Source organism: Aquarana catesbeiana, linkage group LG05 (genome assembly GCF_042186555.1).
Source record: "Aquarana catesbeiana isolate 2022-GZ linkage group LG05, ASM4218655v1, whole genome shotgun sequence".
Taxonomy (NCBI): domain Eukaryota; kingdom Metazoa; phylum Chordata; class Amphibia; order Anura; family Ranidae; genus Aquarana; species Aquarana catesbeiana.
Genome location: NC_133328.1, coordinates 295,265,546 through 295,283,104, shown reverse-complemented (window position 1 = coordinate 295,283,104; position 17,559 = coordinate 295,265,546). Strand labels below are relative to the sequence as shown.

Here is a 17,559-nt window from a genome sequence, read left to right as displayed (position 1 = left end):
CGGTCAAGCCTCATTAGCTCTCTATATGTGTTTATGTGCTCATACGTGCCTATTTTCCCTTTCTTCATAATGTGTTTAACTTGTGTCTTGTTGTTTATAATCCAGTTGCCCCCCACTTCCTCCATCCCTGGAGGAAACAGCTCATTATTTTTTAAAAAAATCAATGGTGAATTGTATTCCCACCCGTTTGAAGTGTGCATCCAATCCCAAATTTTAAAAGTGTGCTGTGTAATAGTGTGTGTATTTGGACCTAGTGTTCTACAACCTGGGGGATTCCAAAGTATTGTGTTCAAACGTGCTCCACTTAAACCTATTTCCAGGTTGACCCATCTTTTGGTGGTCTCTCCCTTAACCCAGTCAACTGCTCGTGCTATTGCTATTGCGTAATGATATTTTTTAAAGTCCGGGAGGGCCAGTCCCCCATAGGCTTTCCCTCTACATAATTCTTTGTGTGCTACCCTTGGTCTCTTATTTTTCCAAATGAAACCCTTTAGTATTTGTGTTAACTTTTTAAAATAAATTTGAGGCAATGGGATAGGCAACATTTGCATCTTATAAAATACCTTTGGGGCCAGCGCCATTTTTACTGCGTTGATTCGCCCTATCCATGAGGTCGGGCAGTGACTCATCCTCTTCGTCTCTAATCGGACTTCATCCAGCAGGGGCAGAAAATTCAGGGCATACGTCCTCTGCATAGAGTTTGTCAACTTAACCCCTAGGTATTGAATATTGTCCCTTACTGGGAAGTTAAAAGTGTCCCTGATCCAGACCTCATCCCTCCTGTCCATGCCGACACTCAGAGCCTCTGATTTTCCCAAATTGATCTTGTAGTTTGATAACTCACTGTATTTCTTGATGATCGCTAATATGTTAGGGATCGAGATCCTCGGGTTTGTGATGTATAGGAGGACGTCGTCGGCATATGCAGCCAATTTATGTTCCTCTTTCCCTACCATACACCCCTTAATATCAGGATTTTTACGGAGAGCAGCTAGCAACGGCTCCAGTGTCAACACGAACAGGAGGGGGGACAACGGACAGCCCTGTCTAGTGCCGTTTTTCATCTCAAACTGAGCTGAGGGGGAATTGTTGACCCTGACAAAGGCGGAGGGGTGGTGATACAGAACTTTCATCCATTTTAGCATTTTTTCTCCCACCCTCATGGCTTCCAACGTTTTGAACATGAAACCCCAGTCTACCCCGTCAAAGGCCTTTTCGGCGTCAATTGACAGGAATAGACCTGGGGTTCCATTGCTCTTGAAGGCCTCCATCAGGAGCAAGGACCGCACCCCATTATCTTTGCTTTCTCTCCCGGGGACAAAGCCTGCCTGATCCGGATGGGCCAGGTACGCCATCTTTCCCCTAAGTCTGGATGCAAGCACCTTTGCGTACAGTTTAGTATCAGCGTTTATAAGCGCTATAGGTCTGTAACTGGAGCAAAGGGTGCGGTCCTTGCCCTCCTTGGGGATCAGGGTCACCGCTGCCAGCAGAGCTCCCTTGCTCATCTCTCCCTGGGATCCTAATTCATTCCACAGCCTACACATCCTCGGGATCAGTGTTTTTCCAAATGTTTTAAAGAAGGCCGCTGTAAAGCCGTCCGGTCCTGGGCTTCTCCCCGGGGGAGAGGAACCCAGGGCAAGACTAATTTCCTCCTCTGTTATGGGTCTATCAAGTTCTTTTGAGTCTGATTCGGACAGCTTATGCAACCCTGCTTCTGTAAAAAAGGCCTCTGCGCTATTGTTGGTCCCTTTGTTACCCCCTGATTTGCTCACTGAGTATAGGGCTTTGAAGTAATGCCTAAATTCTTCTCCAATTTCCCCCGAAGCGTATTTAAATAATCCATTTTTGTTTTGTATCTTATCTATAAAGTTTATGTCCCGTTTTTTCCTCAAAGTTTTGGCCAGGTGTTTTCCTGCTTTGTTACCCCACTTGAACCTTTCTCTAGTGAATCTGTTCATTATGTGTTGCGTCTCCTGATCCATTAAGTCCCTCAATTCATCTCTTTTGGTGGTTAGGTGCATCAATAGAGTCTTATCCGGGCCTCTGTAAGCTTTATGTAGCTGCTCTAACCTAAAAATGTCTGCAATGAGTGCTTTTTTTCTTTTTGTTCTTTCTTTTTTCAACCCTGCACCTATCGAGATCAGTATCCCTCTTATGTATGCTTTAAAGGTTTCCCAGACCATCATCCCCCCTATTTCGCCCGTATCGTTGGTTAGGAAAAAATCGTCTATCTCCCGCTGAATTCTTTCTACGGTTTTGGGGTCTTTGATTAAGTTCTCGTTTAAGCGCCACGTAAACGGGGGTTTGTGCATCTCTTTTAGTTTTAATTTCATCATAACGGGAGCATGGTCTGATAATGTTCGAATCCCAATCTTAGTCTCGACTACCAATCTGTGATCTACCAGGAGATAGTCTAGTCTAGAATGTGTATTATACACGGGGGAAAAAAAGGAATAATCCCTCACCCCCGCATGCTGAATCCTCCACATATCTAACAACTGGCTGTCATGTAGTTTGGCCCCTACTCTTCGCAAAGTGCTTTTGCTCATCCCCCGCGTATTTGATGAGCTGTCTAAAGATGGGTCAAAACAAAAATTAAAGTCCCCTGCTACAATCACCTCTCCCTCTCTAAAATCCAGTAGCTCATTTAGGACCCTCATCAAAAATTTTGGTGGGTCTCTATTTGGGCAGTAGATGTTAGCGAGGGTGAGAATTCTCGCTCCTAGCCTAATTTTTAAAAACAAAGAACGCCCCTCCGAGTCGCTCTTCCTATCTATCAGGCAGAAATTGACATTTTTCCCGAAACCAATTGCCACCCCCTTAGCTCGCTTTGTTGGAGAATCACTGTAGAACCAGGATGGGAGATATTTTGAGTAGAGTTTTATATTGGCGTTATATGAAAGATGGGTTTCCTGTAAAAATACTACCTCAGCTCTGAGGTGGTGTAGTTCTTTTAGTAGTTTATGTCTCTTGTTAGGGGAGTTTAGGCCCTTAACGTTATATGTTAAGCATAAGAAATCCATTTGACCTAGGCCTTGTGCCATATTAAGAACGTTGTGAAAAAGGAGTGATCTTCTATGAAAAGTAAGTCTGCCCTGGGTGGCCCCCCCCCTTGCCCTCCCCCCTCCCCCCCCTCTCGTTTCCCAGCGTCCCCTACCCCCCCCCCAGCACCCACCCCCCTCCCCTCTCCCCCCCGCCCACCTCCCGCCATTACTAGGCAAGTGGATCGCAGGGTAGACATCTATATACGCCCGCTCTGCGACCCATGTGCCCTGGGGTGGATCTCGGTACAGAGGTGGCGTCGGTGACTACTTTCGCCAGTTATAACAAATACCTGGTCCCATCCTCGTTATCCATCCTCCTCCCTCCCACCTCCCCAGCCATATCCCACGCACCCGCCCCCCCCCCCCCCCTCGAAGAGCTCTACGGGAAGACATTTTCAGGGATGGCAGGAACCCCAATTTCAAGTTGCCCACAAAAGTCCTGTAAGTCCTCCATTTGTCTCAGGGTGCAGGACCTGCCTTCCTTAGTTACTGTCAAGGACAGCGGAAACCCCCATCTGTACTTTAGGTTTGCATCTCTTAATAAGTCCAATAGGGGCCTCAGCTGTCTCCTTCTTGCCAATGTACCGGCCGATAAATCAGAATAGATCTGTATCTCTTGGTTATTAAATTTAATCGGCCGTGCCCCTCTTAGTCTAGCCCAGATGTTGGCTTTGTCCTCGAACTGATGAAATTTCACGATAATGTCTCTGGGTGTGTCGCCTCTTAAATTATGGGGTTTCCTAATTCTGTGAACACGGTCAATTTTCAGATCACTATCTGGGTTTTTCCCCATGAGGGGGTTAAAAAGCTCTTTGCAGATTAGGAACAAGTCCTCATCTCTGTGTTCTGGCAGTAGTCTGATCCTTAAATTTTGACGTCTGTTTTGGTTTTCTTGTTCTTCCATTTTAAATAACAGCTCTCTGTGTCCCCTCTGTAGTGTTTTTACTTGTTTTTTTAAAGTGGCTATTTCTCCTCCTTGTTGTTCCACCTCCTTCTCCACCCCCTCCACTCTTGCTAGAAGATGTCCCATATCAGTTCTCACATTCAAGATTTCAGCTTTAATTACTTTTTCTAAGTTCACAAACATATCTTGTATTTCCGTTTTTGTAGGGAGCACCTCTCTAGACGGGTCTGTCTCCATATTAAACATTAAGGGTCCTTCCGTGTGTGTCTCGGAGGTAGCGGCCCCCCCCTGGACTCCTTTACTTTTGGGGACTGCCTTTTTTCTGTCCTTAGTATCCATTGGCTCTTGTTGTTTATTGTCCGAACTAGGGCTTTTAAGGAATTTTTGAATAGTGCTTGAGTTCAGGCTGTCTCTAGATTTATTGGAATCCACCGTTCTTTGGGGGCGCCCTTTCATGTTCAGCCCCGCACCCCTTCAGCAGACTTAGTCTTAAAGGCCCTGGTTAGTCCCACCACCAGTTCACTGGCTAAATCTAGGCTCCGCTTCTGCCCGTGCGGAGACTCTGACACCAGGAGGATACCCCACCTGCGCCCCTCACTTAAGGGAGGGCCCGCTGTAGCACCTTATGTACCTTATGTATTTGTATGAGTTAACTTTAACTGGTACAGCCCAACTTTTGTCACAGTTCTGTCCTAGGGGGGGGGAGCCAAAATGTCAGCCAGCCACGGTCTCAACTTGGACCCAGCTTGAGACTGCCTTAGAGGGGCGTACGCTCAAGTTAGGTCCTTAAGGGGGTGCTTATATATTAACGTCGCTCGGATAGACCGAGCACCTTTTGCTGTTTCAGATAGGTAGCGATTCCCCCTGTTTAAATGTCCACTCTAGACACAGCAGTAATGTAGGCTGGCTCCTCTTTCTGTGTCCAGCTTAAATTTATTTTGCAGAGTAAACATGCCTTTCCTTCCGCCACTGTGATTACCATAGCAGTTGCCCTAGCAAGTACCAGTTCGAGAGGCACTAATATCAGCCAGGCTGATCCTACCTGACTCCAGGCGTGATCCAGGGGGACTCCTTCAGGAACTGTGTCCACGTGTCGATGGAGGGGAGGGGAGGCGGGGGGGTCAGTCCACACTCGGCTCAACTCTCTTCTCCAGCCGATTTAGTCAGGCAGCCCTGTTCGCACTGCTGTAGTCCCACCACCTGTCTCAGCGCAGGAGGTGCAGAGGAGGGAGCGGAGTCCGGAGAGTTCTATGGCGACTGCCTCACAGGGGGGGGCGACCGAAAGTGCCAGAGGCCAATGCGGGAGCTCCTCCTTCCAACTGCAGAGTCAGAGATCCAGGTGCGGCTCCGGTCCCCGGTGTTCGTTGGGCGGCTCTCTCACCCGCTCGAGTCAGCAGGGCGGCATGCCCTATCTGCGGAGGGGGGAGGGAGGAGGGAGAAGCGTTTAGGCAGCCACGGTCTCTCACTCCCGGCTGTTGGGATACGGACGTGCAGCACACGCCGTCGCACACACCGCTCTCATCCCTCTGACACCGAGACCCTCCCCCAGCTCCCGGCACGTTACGTCATGCCTCCTCCCCCTCAGGTTTCTGCTTTATCAGTATTATTTCAGCGGCCACTTGCTTCGCATTCTTTGGTCCGAAACTTTATGCAGGGGGTGTGTTACAGAAACAGCCTTTTGAACCAATAAGTCAGATTCCTTTGGTCTTGTTGACAAGGAAATTAATTTTTCTGGTGGCCATCTCTTCTGCTAGAAGAGTATCAGAATTAGCAGCTCTTTCCTGTAAGGAGCCTTATTTGATTATACACAAAGATAGAGTGGTACTACGCCCTCATCCTAGTTTTTTACCGAAGGTGGTTTCTGATTTTCATTTAAACCAAGACATTGTTCTACCTTCCTTTTTTCCAGATCCCTGTTCTCCGGAAGAGAGATCTCTACATTCGTTGGATGTAGTAAGAGCAGTTAAGGCCTATCTAGGGGCAACTACTCAGATCCGCAAGACGGATGTTTTGTTTGTGCTGCCAGAGGGTCCCAATAGAGGACAGGCAGAAGATTCCTCCGTTTCAGATCAGGGCACATTCCACAAGGGCTATTGGTGCTTCTTGGGCAGTGCATCACCGGGCCTCTATGGCTCAAATCTGCAAGGCCGCAACCTGGTCTTCAGTTCATACATTCACCAGATTCACCAGATTCTATCAGGTGGATGTGAGAAGGCATGAGGATATCGCCTTTGGGCGTAGTGTGCTGCAGGCAGCGGTACAGGGTCCTCAGGTCTGATTGCACCCTACTTGGTCGTGGTTCCCCCCCCTCAGGTAGCATTGCTCTGGGACATCCCATCAGTAATTACTGTGGCTCTGTATCCCTTGATGTTCGAGAAAGAAAATAGGATTTTTTTAAAACAGCTTACCTGTAAAATCCTTTTCTTTCGAAGGACATCACGGGACACAGAGGTCCCGCCCCTCTTCTAATACACTATATTGCTTGGCTACAAAACTGAGGTATCCCTGCAAGGGGGAGGGATTATATAGGGGGTTGAACTTCCTGATAGGGTGTGCCAGTGTCCAATCACCAGTGATACCTATATAACCCATCAGTAATTACTGTGGCTCTGTGTCCCGTGATGTCCTTCGAAAGAAAAGGATTTTACAGGTAAGCTGTTTTAAAAAATCCTATTATAATCACACACATAGGTTGGACTTGATGGACTTGTGTCTTTTTTTTGACCTCACCTGCTATGTAACTATGTATGGTCATAGAACCAGGAATCCTGACTGTGTTTTATTCTGAAAAAGGCAACTCCTCAAATGAAACTTAGGAATTTTTTTTAGCAAATAGGTAATGGTAAACATTTTGAAAGATAACACTTATGCCTCGGAAACACGATCGGAATTTCCGTCAGAAAAACCTTGGATGGTTTTTCCAACGGAATTCCGCTCAAGCTTGCCTTGCATACACACGGTCACACAAGTTCTCTGAACTTTCAACCGTCAAGAACGTGGTGACGTACAACTCTACGACGAGCCAAGAAAATGAAGTTCAATGCTTCTGAGCATGCGTCGAATTGTTTCTGAGCATGCGTAGGAATTTTGCGCTTAGGAATTGCTACAGCCGATCGGAATTTCCGTTAGGAACTTTTTCTGTTGGACAAATGGAGAACCTGCTTTTAATCTTCTGAAAGTCTGATGGAGCATACACACGGTCGGAATTTCCGACCAAAAGCTCACATCGGACTTTTGTTGGCGGAATTTCCGATTGTGTGTACGGGGCATTATAAGGTCATGTTTACAAAACAGTCCTTTTACTGAAAACTGTAGTTACATTGAATATTCCACCATATTGGCTTTATTAACCTAAATACTAAGTAAAGTGATAAATCTTTTTACATAAGCCAACTAAAATGACCAGCCTCAGGTAATGAACAATGATGAAGCATATCCTCCCATATAAGCTGTACCACTTTATCTGCAGCCTACTTTTTTCCAAAGCCCTCTAAAGTGCACCGAGCAGATGGTATTTGTCAGCTTCCAGTAGGCAGGGAGCAGGGATCTGATGTCACACACTGCACAGAGCTAAGTCAGGACATGGGGTCAGTCCTGCTGTACTGGGTGCATCTAGCTCACACTTCACTAACTGTTCTGGTGCTGCCTGCAGTCTGCTCCATCAGGTGCCTGACACTGGCAGCTTGGACGTTTGCTCTCCACCGGAGTCTATGCTTTCCTCTGAGTTTTCCATATCTCTGTGGGCCATGATTGGGCCCACTGCTCTATACAGGGAGGATTTCACTGCAGTCATGCATTATTTTATGTGCTCAATTGCATATTTGATCGCTGACTCTGCAGAGGCTCCCATGCTTGCCTCTGTAGAATCCTTATCTGATCTTCCTGTTTCTGAGCATTCAGCCACCAAGTTTCTGCCTCTAAGTCTCCTAAAGCATAACTAAACCTCCATCTTAAAAACCCAGGCGAGTGCCATATGTGCAGAGATGACTTCTAGGTATTTAGTACCTGGTAGAGAATGGCAAAGCATTTGTGCAGGTGCAGTGGGATGTCTCCAGATTGATGCTATTTTCCTGTGCACACAATGCAAACCTGTTGCACATGCACACATGTACTGCACTGTTGCAACTTGGTAAATACACTGCCTCCTGCGATAGCTGTGACACAGCTATTCAGGGAGGTAGCAGGGGTCAGCCTAGGCCACAAAACCAGAAGTGCTGCTGCAGCAGCACAAAAAGAAATAAATCAGTAAAAAAAATGAGGGGGGAGGGATAAAATAAAAGTTGTTTGAGTAAGTTTACTTCACTTTAAACTGTAGTTTCACTTTTGCAGTCAAAATGATAAAATCTCTCCTATACAGTATGTGTGTATTCCCCTTCACACATCATACTTGAAGGAAATCTACATTTGTATTTTATAACATCAGCTTACTTGAAAAATCTCCTTTTATGCTGTGTGTTCTGCCTGTCTGGCTATTTCTTTCCACAAATTCTTTGCTTTCCTGCATGCTTTTCAGCTGTTTACTTTCAATTTCTAAGAACTATATATCCCATGATACCTTGCTGCCTGCAAGTAATGATTCCTGTACTGACTCCACCACCTGAAACTCCTCCTCCGAAAGCCTCTGTAGTTCAGAAGGCAGGCTCTGTGAATTCTGTGACACAACAGTGCCTATCAACAGGACATAGTAAATACAGAATTCCAGGAAGTAATTGTGTGCGGATCTTCAGAAACTAAGTTTACAAACTTCAAAATTGAGTAGTAGGAGCAGAATAGAAATAATTGAAATAAAATGTGGAAATTAATATATGATTTTACATTTAGACCAAATAATGCAAGTAATGCATCGCCACCCTGGAAATCTTTACCTTTTGTTGGGACAGATGGCCCTGCTCCCCAAGTTTACAAATGATGATGAAATCTGCCAGCACAATACAGACAAGGTTAATTATTGTGAACACAAGTACCCCAGCCCCCTTCATAAACAAGGAACACTAAGATTTATCAGTTCTGCAATGTGAATGGAAATGAAACACACATTCAGTAGTTGTTATCCCGATTTGCCTGCATAATTTACAGATGGACCTACATTGGAATAGTGACAGCCCTCGGCCATTTTTCCAACCTGAGGGGGACTGTTTTGGCTTTTGAGTGAGTATGCAGCACCTTAAAACTCATGAAACTGCTTGTAGCCTCTACCAGGCTACAAGCGGTTTCAATATATACAGTGGTGCAAAAAAGTATTTAGGCAGCCACCAATTGTGCAAGTTCTCCCACTTAAAAAGATGAGAGAGGCCTGTAGTTGTCATCATAGGTATACCTCAACGATGAGAGTCAAAATGTGGAAACAAATCCAGACAATCACATTGTCTGATTTTTGAAAGAATTTATTTGCAAATTATGGTGGAAAATAAGTATTTGGTCTATATCAAAAGTTCATCTCAATACTTTGTTATATATCCTTTGTTGGCAATGACAGAGGTCAAACGTTTTCTGTAAGTCTTCACAAGGTTGTCACACACTGTTGCTGGTATGTTGGCCCATACCTCCATGCAGATCTCCTCTAGAGCAGTGATGTTTTGGGGCTGTCGCTGGGGAACACGGACTTTCAACTCCCTCCAAAGGTTTTGTATGGGGTTGAGATCTGGAGACTGGCTAGGCCACTCCAGGACCTTGAAATGCTTCTTACGAAGCCACTCCTTCGTTGCCCGGGCGGTGTGTTTAGGATCATTGTCATGCTGAAAGAACCAGCCATGTTTCATCTTCAATGCCCTTGCTGATGGGAGGAGGTTTGCACTCAAAATCTCATGATACATGGACCCCATTCATTCTTTCATGTACATGGATCAGTCGTCCTGTTCCCTTTGCAGAGAAACAGCCCCAAAGCATGATGTTGCCACCCCCATGCTTCACCATAGGTATGGTGTTCTTTGGTTGCAACTCAGCATTCTCTCTCCTCCAAACACGAGTTGTGTTGCTACCAAACAGTTCTACTTTGGTTTCATCTGACCATATGACATTCTCCCAAATCTCTTCTGGATCATCCAAATGCTCTCTAGCAAACCTCAGACAGGCCCGGACATGTACTGGCTTAAGCAGAGGGACACATCTGGCACTGCCGGATCTGAGTCCCTGGCGGCGTAGTGTGTTACTGATGGTAGCTTTTGTTACGTTGGTCCCAGCTCTCTGCAGGTCATTCACTAGGTCCCCCCGTGTGGTTCTGGGATTTTTGCTCACCGTTCTTGTGATCATTTTGACCCCACGGGGTGAGATCTTGCGTGGAGCTCCTGATCGAGGGAGATTATCAGTGGCCTTGTATGTCTTCCATTTTCTAATTATTGCTCCCACAGTTGATTTCTTCACACCAAGCTGCTTGCCTATTGCAGATTCAGTCTTCCCAGCCTGGTGCAGGTCTACAATTTTGTTTCTGGTGTCATTCGACAGCTCTTTGGTCTTCACCATAGTGGAGTTTGGAGTGTGACTGTTTGAGGTTGTGGACAGGTGTCTTTTATACTGATAACAAGTTCAAACAGGTGCCATTAATACAGGTAATGAGTGGAGGACAGAGAAGCCTCTGTACAGGTCTGTGAGAGCTAGAAATCTTGCTTGTTTGTAGGTGACCAAATACTTATTTTCCACCATAATTTGCAAATAAATTATTTCAAAAATCTGACAGTGTGATTGTCTGGATTTGTTTCCACATTTTGTCTCTCATAGTTGAGGTATACCTATGATGACAATTACAGGCGCCTCTCATCTTTTTAAGTGGGAGAACTTGCACAAGTGGTGGCTGACTAAATACTTTTTTGCCCCACTGTAGATATAAAGATATATAAATAGATATAGATATATATCTAGATCTAGATATATATATGAAGTACAATGTGGACAGGTTGTTGGTCTCCTGCCTCATCTCCCTTGATAGTCTCCTGTGCTGAACATAAGGAGGACTCTTTGGCTAAAATGTTGTTCTGCTGAATCTACATACAAAAAACTTGCTTTGTATGTCTTTCGAGGGACAACGCCTTATTTTAGCTGTCCTGGATGTCTTTGTCTAGGAAGCACCCAGGCTGCCTGCAAGACCTGAAAGTCCCAAGTCTCCCAAACCCCAGATAGAATTTCCTCAAGATAAAGTTCACCCCCTCACTTAAGTCAGAGATTTTTTTCCCAAAGGAGAGACCTCAACTCAGACTCTTCAGTCCTGGAGTCACCTGAATCCTTGCTTCTGCATTAGTGTCCTGTGGCTAATGATATAAAAATGAAAAAGATTGCCACACTAATAACTTGTGAACAATATAATAACTGAATAATAGTGATCAGTACATAAAGTGTCCACAAATGAAGAAATCCTTGGAAACATGTCTCGTGGGATAACGGATAACGGAGACATCAAAAGTGCACATTCCACCGTGAAAATAAAAGATGTGCCCTTACCGGATAGCTAGACTCCATGTTATAGGAGCCTAGTAAAGCATAGTTTCACACATCATGGAGGATCCATCCATTAGAAACGAACTAAAATGGTGTTGAAGCCAACCTTGCTGGTTTCTCTCTTTCCCTCTATCTCATAGATGTAATTTAAAGGAAGAGAAAAATCGGCACATAGTGTAAAACGGTGGTGGTTTATTGAAATTATCTTCAAGTCCAACAAAACATGTAGTAAAATCGTGGGTTTAAAGGAAGCTGCAGATCACAAACTAGGGTAGTGTATTGAGCATGGACTCCACCCTACTAGTTTTGTCAAACATGACGTCATCGGGGGTGAACTAGTAGGGTGGAGTTTATGCTCAATACACCACGCTAGTTTGTGATCTGCAGATTCTTTTAATCCTGGACTTTTTTAATCCATGTTTTGTTGGACTGTGGTTAATTTCAATAAACCACCACGGTTTTACACTATGTAGCGAGTTTTCTCTTCCTTTTACATTACATCTATGAGAGAGAGAGAAAGGGAGAAACCAGCAAGGTTGGCTTCAATGCCATTTTTGTTCATTTCCAATGGATGGATTATCCATTATGTGTGAATCTATGCTTTACTAGGCTCCTATAACTTGTGGAGTCTAGCTACCCGATAAGGGCACATCTTTTATATTCACGGTTGAAGGTGCACTTTTGATGTTTCTGTTATCCATTACCCGACGAGACACGTTTCCAAGGATTTCTTGATTTTTGGACACTTTATGGACTGAGCACTATTATTCAGTAGTTATATTGTTTACAAGTTATTCGCGCGCCAATTTTTATGTTTTTACACAAAGTGTTCTGTTGTGTGATTGCCAGCTGTTTTTTTTGATTATTCATCACCACTCTTCACATGCACAATTACTACATTTTTTTCCACTGTGGCTAATTATAACCTCTTTTGAGGTAGTACCATTTGCCTATTTTTCACTCCAGACTTCCCTCCAGACAAAATTCTGTCATTGTAGTACAAGGTAATCCAATCTTTGGACAGAATGCTTAGTCTGGTACCGAAGATCAGGGTATCTCTGGCTTGATGGCTCAAGAATCTGAAGTTAAGAAATAAATTTCTTCTGGTTTCTTGAAAGATTTTCCTGACAGATGCCAGCCTGTCCATTGGAAGGAGTCCTAAAACCTTTTTGTTGCAAAGGACAAGGAAGGCGGAGGAATACCATTTTCCGGTTAATATTGTAGAGCTTGGGATAATTTGATCCCAATATTTCTGGAGTGGGTCTGGTGGATGTGGTACTCTGACCAGATAAGACTCCTGGCAGATGCTCTGAGGGCTCTTCCATTTTGTCAAGGGCCGATTTACCATGCTGCTTCATTGTCGCTGCTTTTAACAGCATAACTGTTAAAGCTTCGGTTCTTAAAGGAGAAGTCCAGCCTGAGCTTTTTAAGCTGGGCTTCTCCTCTGGGTCACAGGAGTGCAATTAGTTTTGCACTTCTGTGACCCGTTTTCAGCGGAGAGCGGTCTGAAGTCCGCTCTCTGCTGACCTCCCTACCATCAGTTGAAGCAGCGCATCATCCCGACTTCCCAAGTCTGGATCCACCAGCTGCCTTGATTGATGGCAGTCTCAGTGTCTCAGTGAGCCACTGAGACGGCTGCTCCCAGCCCCTCCACAGCTCATCGCTTCAATGAGCATGGAGAATCAGAGCAGGAGAGATGCTGAATGACAGGTAGCATCTCTCCGCTCAGGGATGAGTAATAACAGAGCCATCGTTGGTGTTCGGTGGCTCGGTTCTCAGTGCAGAGACGCTGGGGGACAGCTGCAGCATCGGTCTGATGCTCCGTCCACTGAGGTAAGTATGAATAAAAAATAAAATAAAATAAAAAAAACGAAAACCCATAAGGACTAAAGTATACCTGTATATGTGGTTCCCACAATGCTGAAAGCTAGAAAGTCTGCGATTCGCAAGGTCTATCATTGCACATGGAAGACATACTTTACTTGGTGTGAGACAAACTTTCACCACCGATATTTTCAGTGGGATAAATCCTTCATTTTTAACAATGGCCCTGAACCAACATTTAGCCCTTGTCGCATTAAGAGTCCGTTCTCTGCGCATGTAATCTTGTTGCAGAGACTGCTGGCTTCCCATTTGTTCAGGACTTTTGTGCAGTGCGTTTCTCATGTATTTCCCCCTATGCACAAAGCTGTGAATCCACGGGCTCTAAATTTGTTGCTCTTCGTGCTTCTAAAACCATCCTTTAACCTAATTAGGGACTTACCCTTTGCCATACTCACAAGGTTGTTCTCTTCTTGCCATTACTTATGAAATGCGAGTGTCTTTGCTGGCAGCTTTATCCTGTGAAGAACACTTTCTGGTCTTACACTAGGACAAGGTGGTGTTGAGGCCCAGGACTTCATTCCTACCTAAGGTAGGTAGGCATCTTTTTATTTCAACCAGGACATTGTTCTTTTGTTCTGTTGTCCAGCCTCCATTCAAAAGAAGGAGATCCTAGATATGGTTCATACTGTATGACTATATATCGCAGCCACTGCTTCCATTTGAAAGCTGACTGTCTTTCCTGATGGTCCCTATAAGGGGGAAACCACTTCTCATTCAACCATTTTTTGTTGGCTTAGATAGACCACGATTCAAACTTATGATCTTAAGGATCAGATTTGTGGGCACATCTTGGGCTTTTTTTTTGGCATCAAGCAACTACATGAGGCTCTGTGAGTCAGTCCCCAATTCTTTGTGCGTGGGACTATTAGCCTTTTGTTTGCTGTTGCCCACCCCTCAGTTCGACTGCTTTTGTTTGTCACAACAGTCTCTGAATTCCTGTGTCCCTCAACAGCTAAGAAAATAGTTTTTTTTTTGTACAGCATAAAATCCTTTTCATGGAATCTATTGAGCTACACATGTCCCATCTCTCCTTGTTAACGATCATGTTCTTGGTACAGCTTTGCTACAGAACTGAGGCATGCTAGGAGTAGGAGTTACCCAGGCTTGGCCACAATGTTTTTTTTTTTTTTTTTTGACATTGTCAATCCTCCTGTAGGCCTCAGTATAACCCAATAGTCTCCGAATTCCTTAATGGGACTCCAAGAAAAGGATTTTGCAGTGAGTACTACATTTTTTTTTTCTACTAGTAATTTTAAAATACTAAATATTCACACAATAGAAAGCGACGTTGTTAGCGCTTTGATAAAACAGAGCACCACATGTCTCATAGGTATTATAATTGGATTTGATTTCTCTTTATGTCAAGCATGGAAGAAATATAGCCATGTGTAACATTGGTTCTCTGGTTTTAGATAACATTGCACTAAATTTGTGAGTGTTCCCCTATCAAGCTACAAAATATGATATACGGTAACAGACTGCAATCTGTAGTTAAAATTTTTAGCTTATTGTACATTAGTTACATGTGTCTTGTGTGAAAAAAATGAATGGATATATAGCATTTTCTGCTATATATTTACCCCATTTTTTGTTTGAACCCTTTGTTCTAGCCACACTGTATAAATGCATTTTCACTAATGTACTGCTGTCTTTTCTCTTTTTTTTTCTCATGTTCTCCTTTTTCCCTTTTTCCTTTTCCCTTTCCTCCCCACATTAAGATGTTGCAATGGCTAAATGAGCAGGTAAACCAGTGGTTTATTAAACTTTTTTGTCTTCTGAAATGAGCTGCTGTTCTTTTTGTTTAACAGTTAATTTGATGTGACTCGTGTCTTACTGTGACACAACTTTGTGTTAACCCTTATATCCTTGAAAGAAAGTTCTATAGGGTCTCTTTTATACAAATTATCATTTTACCTCTGTACTATGAAAACAATTATACAGTAAAAAGTGAAAACTTTACATTTGTCCGACACTAAACTTGACTTTACCTACTTCCTTGCTCTCCGTATGAGTGGAACATTGAAAAAGATAGGAGAGAAGCTGGTAAGTGCTTTAAAAAATGAGGACAGCAACACTAATATATAATGTGGATAGTGGGTATCCACAGGACAAGACTCCAGGGGGAGGGTTATATCCTGTACCTTGGTCTTATTGTTTCATTCTTGACAAAAGTATTCAAAGAAAAAAAAAAAAAAACAGTGAGATGAATAATCCAAATTATGCAAAAAAACTATTGAATGTATGCCCTTTTAGACTAATACATTTATTAGAAACAAAGTATAAAGTAAATACAGTGCTCTGTCAGCTTAATGCTTTTCAAAAATTCAGATTTTTCTGTCTTTTGTTTGCTGCATGCTTGCTCAAACCACTATAATTTTCAGAAGAAGGTCAGCAGTGACAGCCTATATATTTGTTATGACAAGTATACCTTAAACCAGCTTTGTCAGTGGGTTAAAAAAATGCTTTTTACTCCTCCCCTGCTCATTATCCCGAATTTTTACTTTGTTCAATAACCACCTAAGGCTACTTTCAGACTGGGGCGGAAGGGAGGTCAATAATGACAGCCATAAACAATACGAAGTAAAGTCTCCAAGCCTGGCCTTCAGTTTTATGTAACTTACATCAATGGGGGAGGGGGGGGGGCATTATAGGCAAGAATGCTCCCCAAGTCAACACAAGTGGGGGAAATAGGGGGTACAGGAGGAAGGGGGATGGGAAAGAGAGAAACACTTTAAGAATCTTTACAGCTGACATTTTCGGTAGTGTCTGATGTCCGTGTCCTGCTCTGCAAGCTTTGGTTCTTTATGCTAAACCCTATGTCACCACTGTGTGATGAATGACCATAATGTAGTGTACACGATCAGCAAATCGCATGAAAAATACCACTTTCAAAGTGATCATACGATAATCGGATTGGTAGTACAGAGCTTTCGAGAGCCGATAATGACAGTTCATCCGATATAATCCGATCGGACATGCACAAATTTTTTTTTCCGTACGATGCCAGTTTGTACGAGTTTTGTTTAAGCAGTACAGCTGTCGTTTGAAAATGCAATACAAATGCATTAGAACACATTACATTACTTCCAAATTTTTATTCTGTCGTACGAGAATTTTCGTGACTTTAGTAAACTCTTCAGGTTCGATCTGAGATTAACATGCATAAAAAAAGGATGATCATTCGCCTGATAATCTTATAGTGTGTACCAGGCTTAAGGCTGACGAAAGGAACCACAGAGCACTGAGTTGGACCATGTATCTAACACACCTGGAAAGGTTTTTGGGCTACAATATGCTACAGAAAAGTGGCAACTGATCGCACACAGGACGCTGACTCACTGTGACCAAAACTATACCAGGTAATGTAAGATTGCTTTAGCTCTGCTCTCCACCTGCAGGAGAGGTCCCTCAGACACGTTTTGCCCCCTTGTAGGCTTAATCTTTGGGACCAAAGCTAGTAAGGCAACAAAAGTGTACAGTGGACCTGTGGATTGTTCTCAAAAAGGCTTTCAAAAACTAGGATTGTCCCAATACCGAGCATTTGCGCGAGTACTTGTACTCGCACAAATGCTCCCGATGCCTAATCGGCTACCTGGGAGAGGCGGCATTGCTGCGTGCAACCGGAAGTCAGCGGGCAGAGTGGAGAGTGAGCCCTCAAGCTGTCTGGGGAATTGCCCAATCCCCAGATGACTTTCTTTTGTGACGAAATGCATGGGGTGGGGCCTTCGGTGACGTCATCACGCTATACCTCCCAAGAGGTTGACAGACAAGCAAACCAGTAAGTGAAGCAAAGCTTGTGGGGACGCCCCGGTTTCACTACATGACATGCCGCTTTGATGCTTTTATCCTGCTTTTATCTTGTAAGTGCAATCTACTTCTATTATTAAATGTGGACGCTTAAAAGTACTGCACTGTGGGATCATTTTTATATTTCCAAGTTCCATCTGTAAAGCAGGGATTCCAGCTACTATTAAGGTTCCTGTGGAGACCTGTTTTCCTGTGTTTGGTGAGACCATTATTCTAGTGGTCACAGACAGCTGGTAAGCAGGCTACTTACTCTCACCTGGGCGTGGAGCTGGATGTATCTAATATAAAGGACTGTCATTTTCTCCTCACCTACAGCTTTTCATCTATAAGCAGCACAGATATTGGCTTTTATTTTCACCTATGGACTAAATTTGGGACTTTTCATTAGTCTTTTCCTTTTTCACTTGCATATTTCTAATTTTATTAGTGCTGCACCAATTTTGTATTTTATATTTGTTGAGTTTGTATGACACTTTGGGTTGCTAGCAGCTG

The 17,559-nt window shown here is 43.8% G+C and overlaps 1 protein-coding gene across 3 annotated transcripts in view; it reads left to right on the top strand.

Annotated features, from left to right (window-relative positions):
* TMEM245 (transmembrane protein 245) overlaps positions 1-17,559 on the top strand; it is a 254,346-nt gene that overhangs the window by 80,080 nt on the left and 156,707 nt on the right. For 2 of the 3 annotated variants that reach the window (XM_073630782.1, XM_073630784.1), the window contains exon 7: positions 14,979-15,002. The exons of the other annotated variant lie outside the window; for it this stretch is intronic. In XM_073630782.1, the coding sequence (XP_073486883.1) occupies positions 14,979-15,002 (24 nt within the window). The remainder of the gene's footprint in view (positions 1-14,978; positions 15,003-17,559) is intronic. 3 annotated transcript variants of the gene reach the window in all.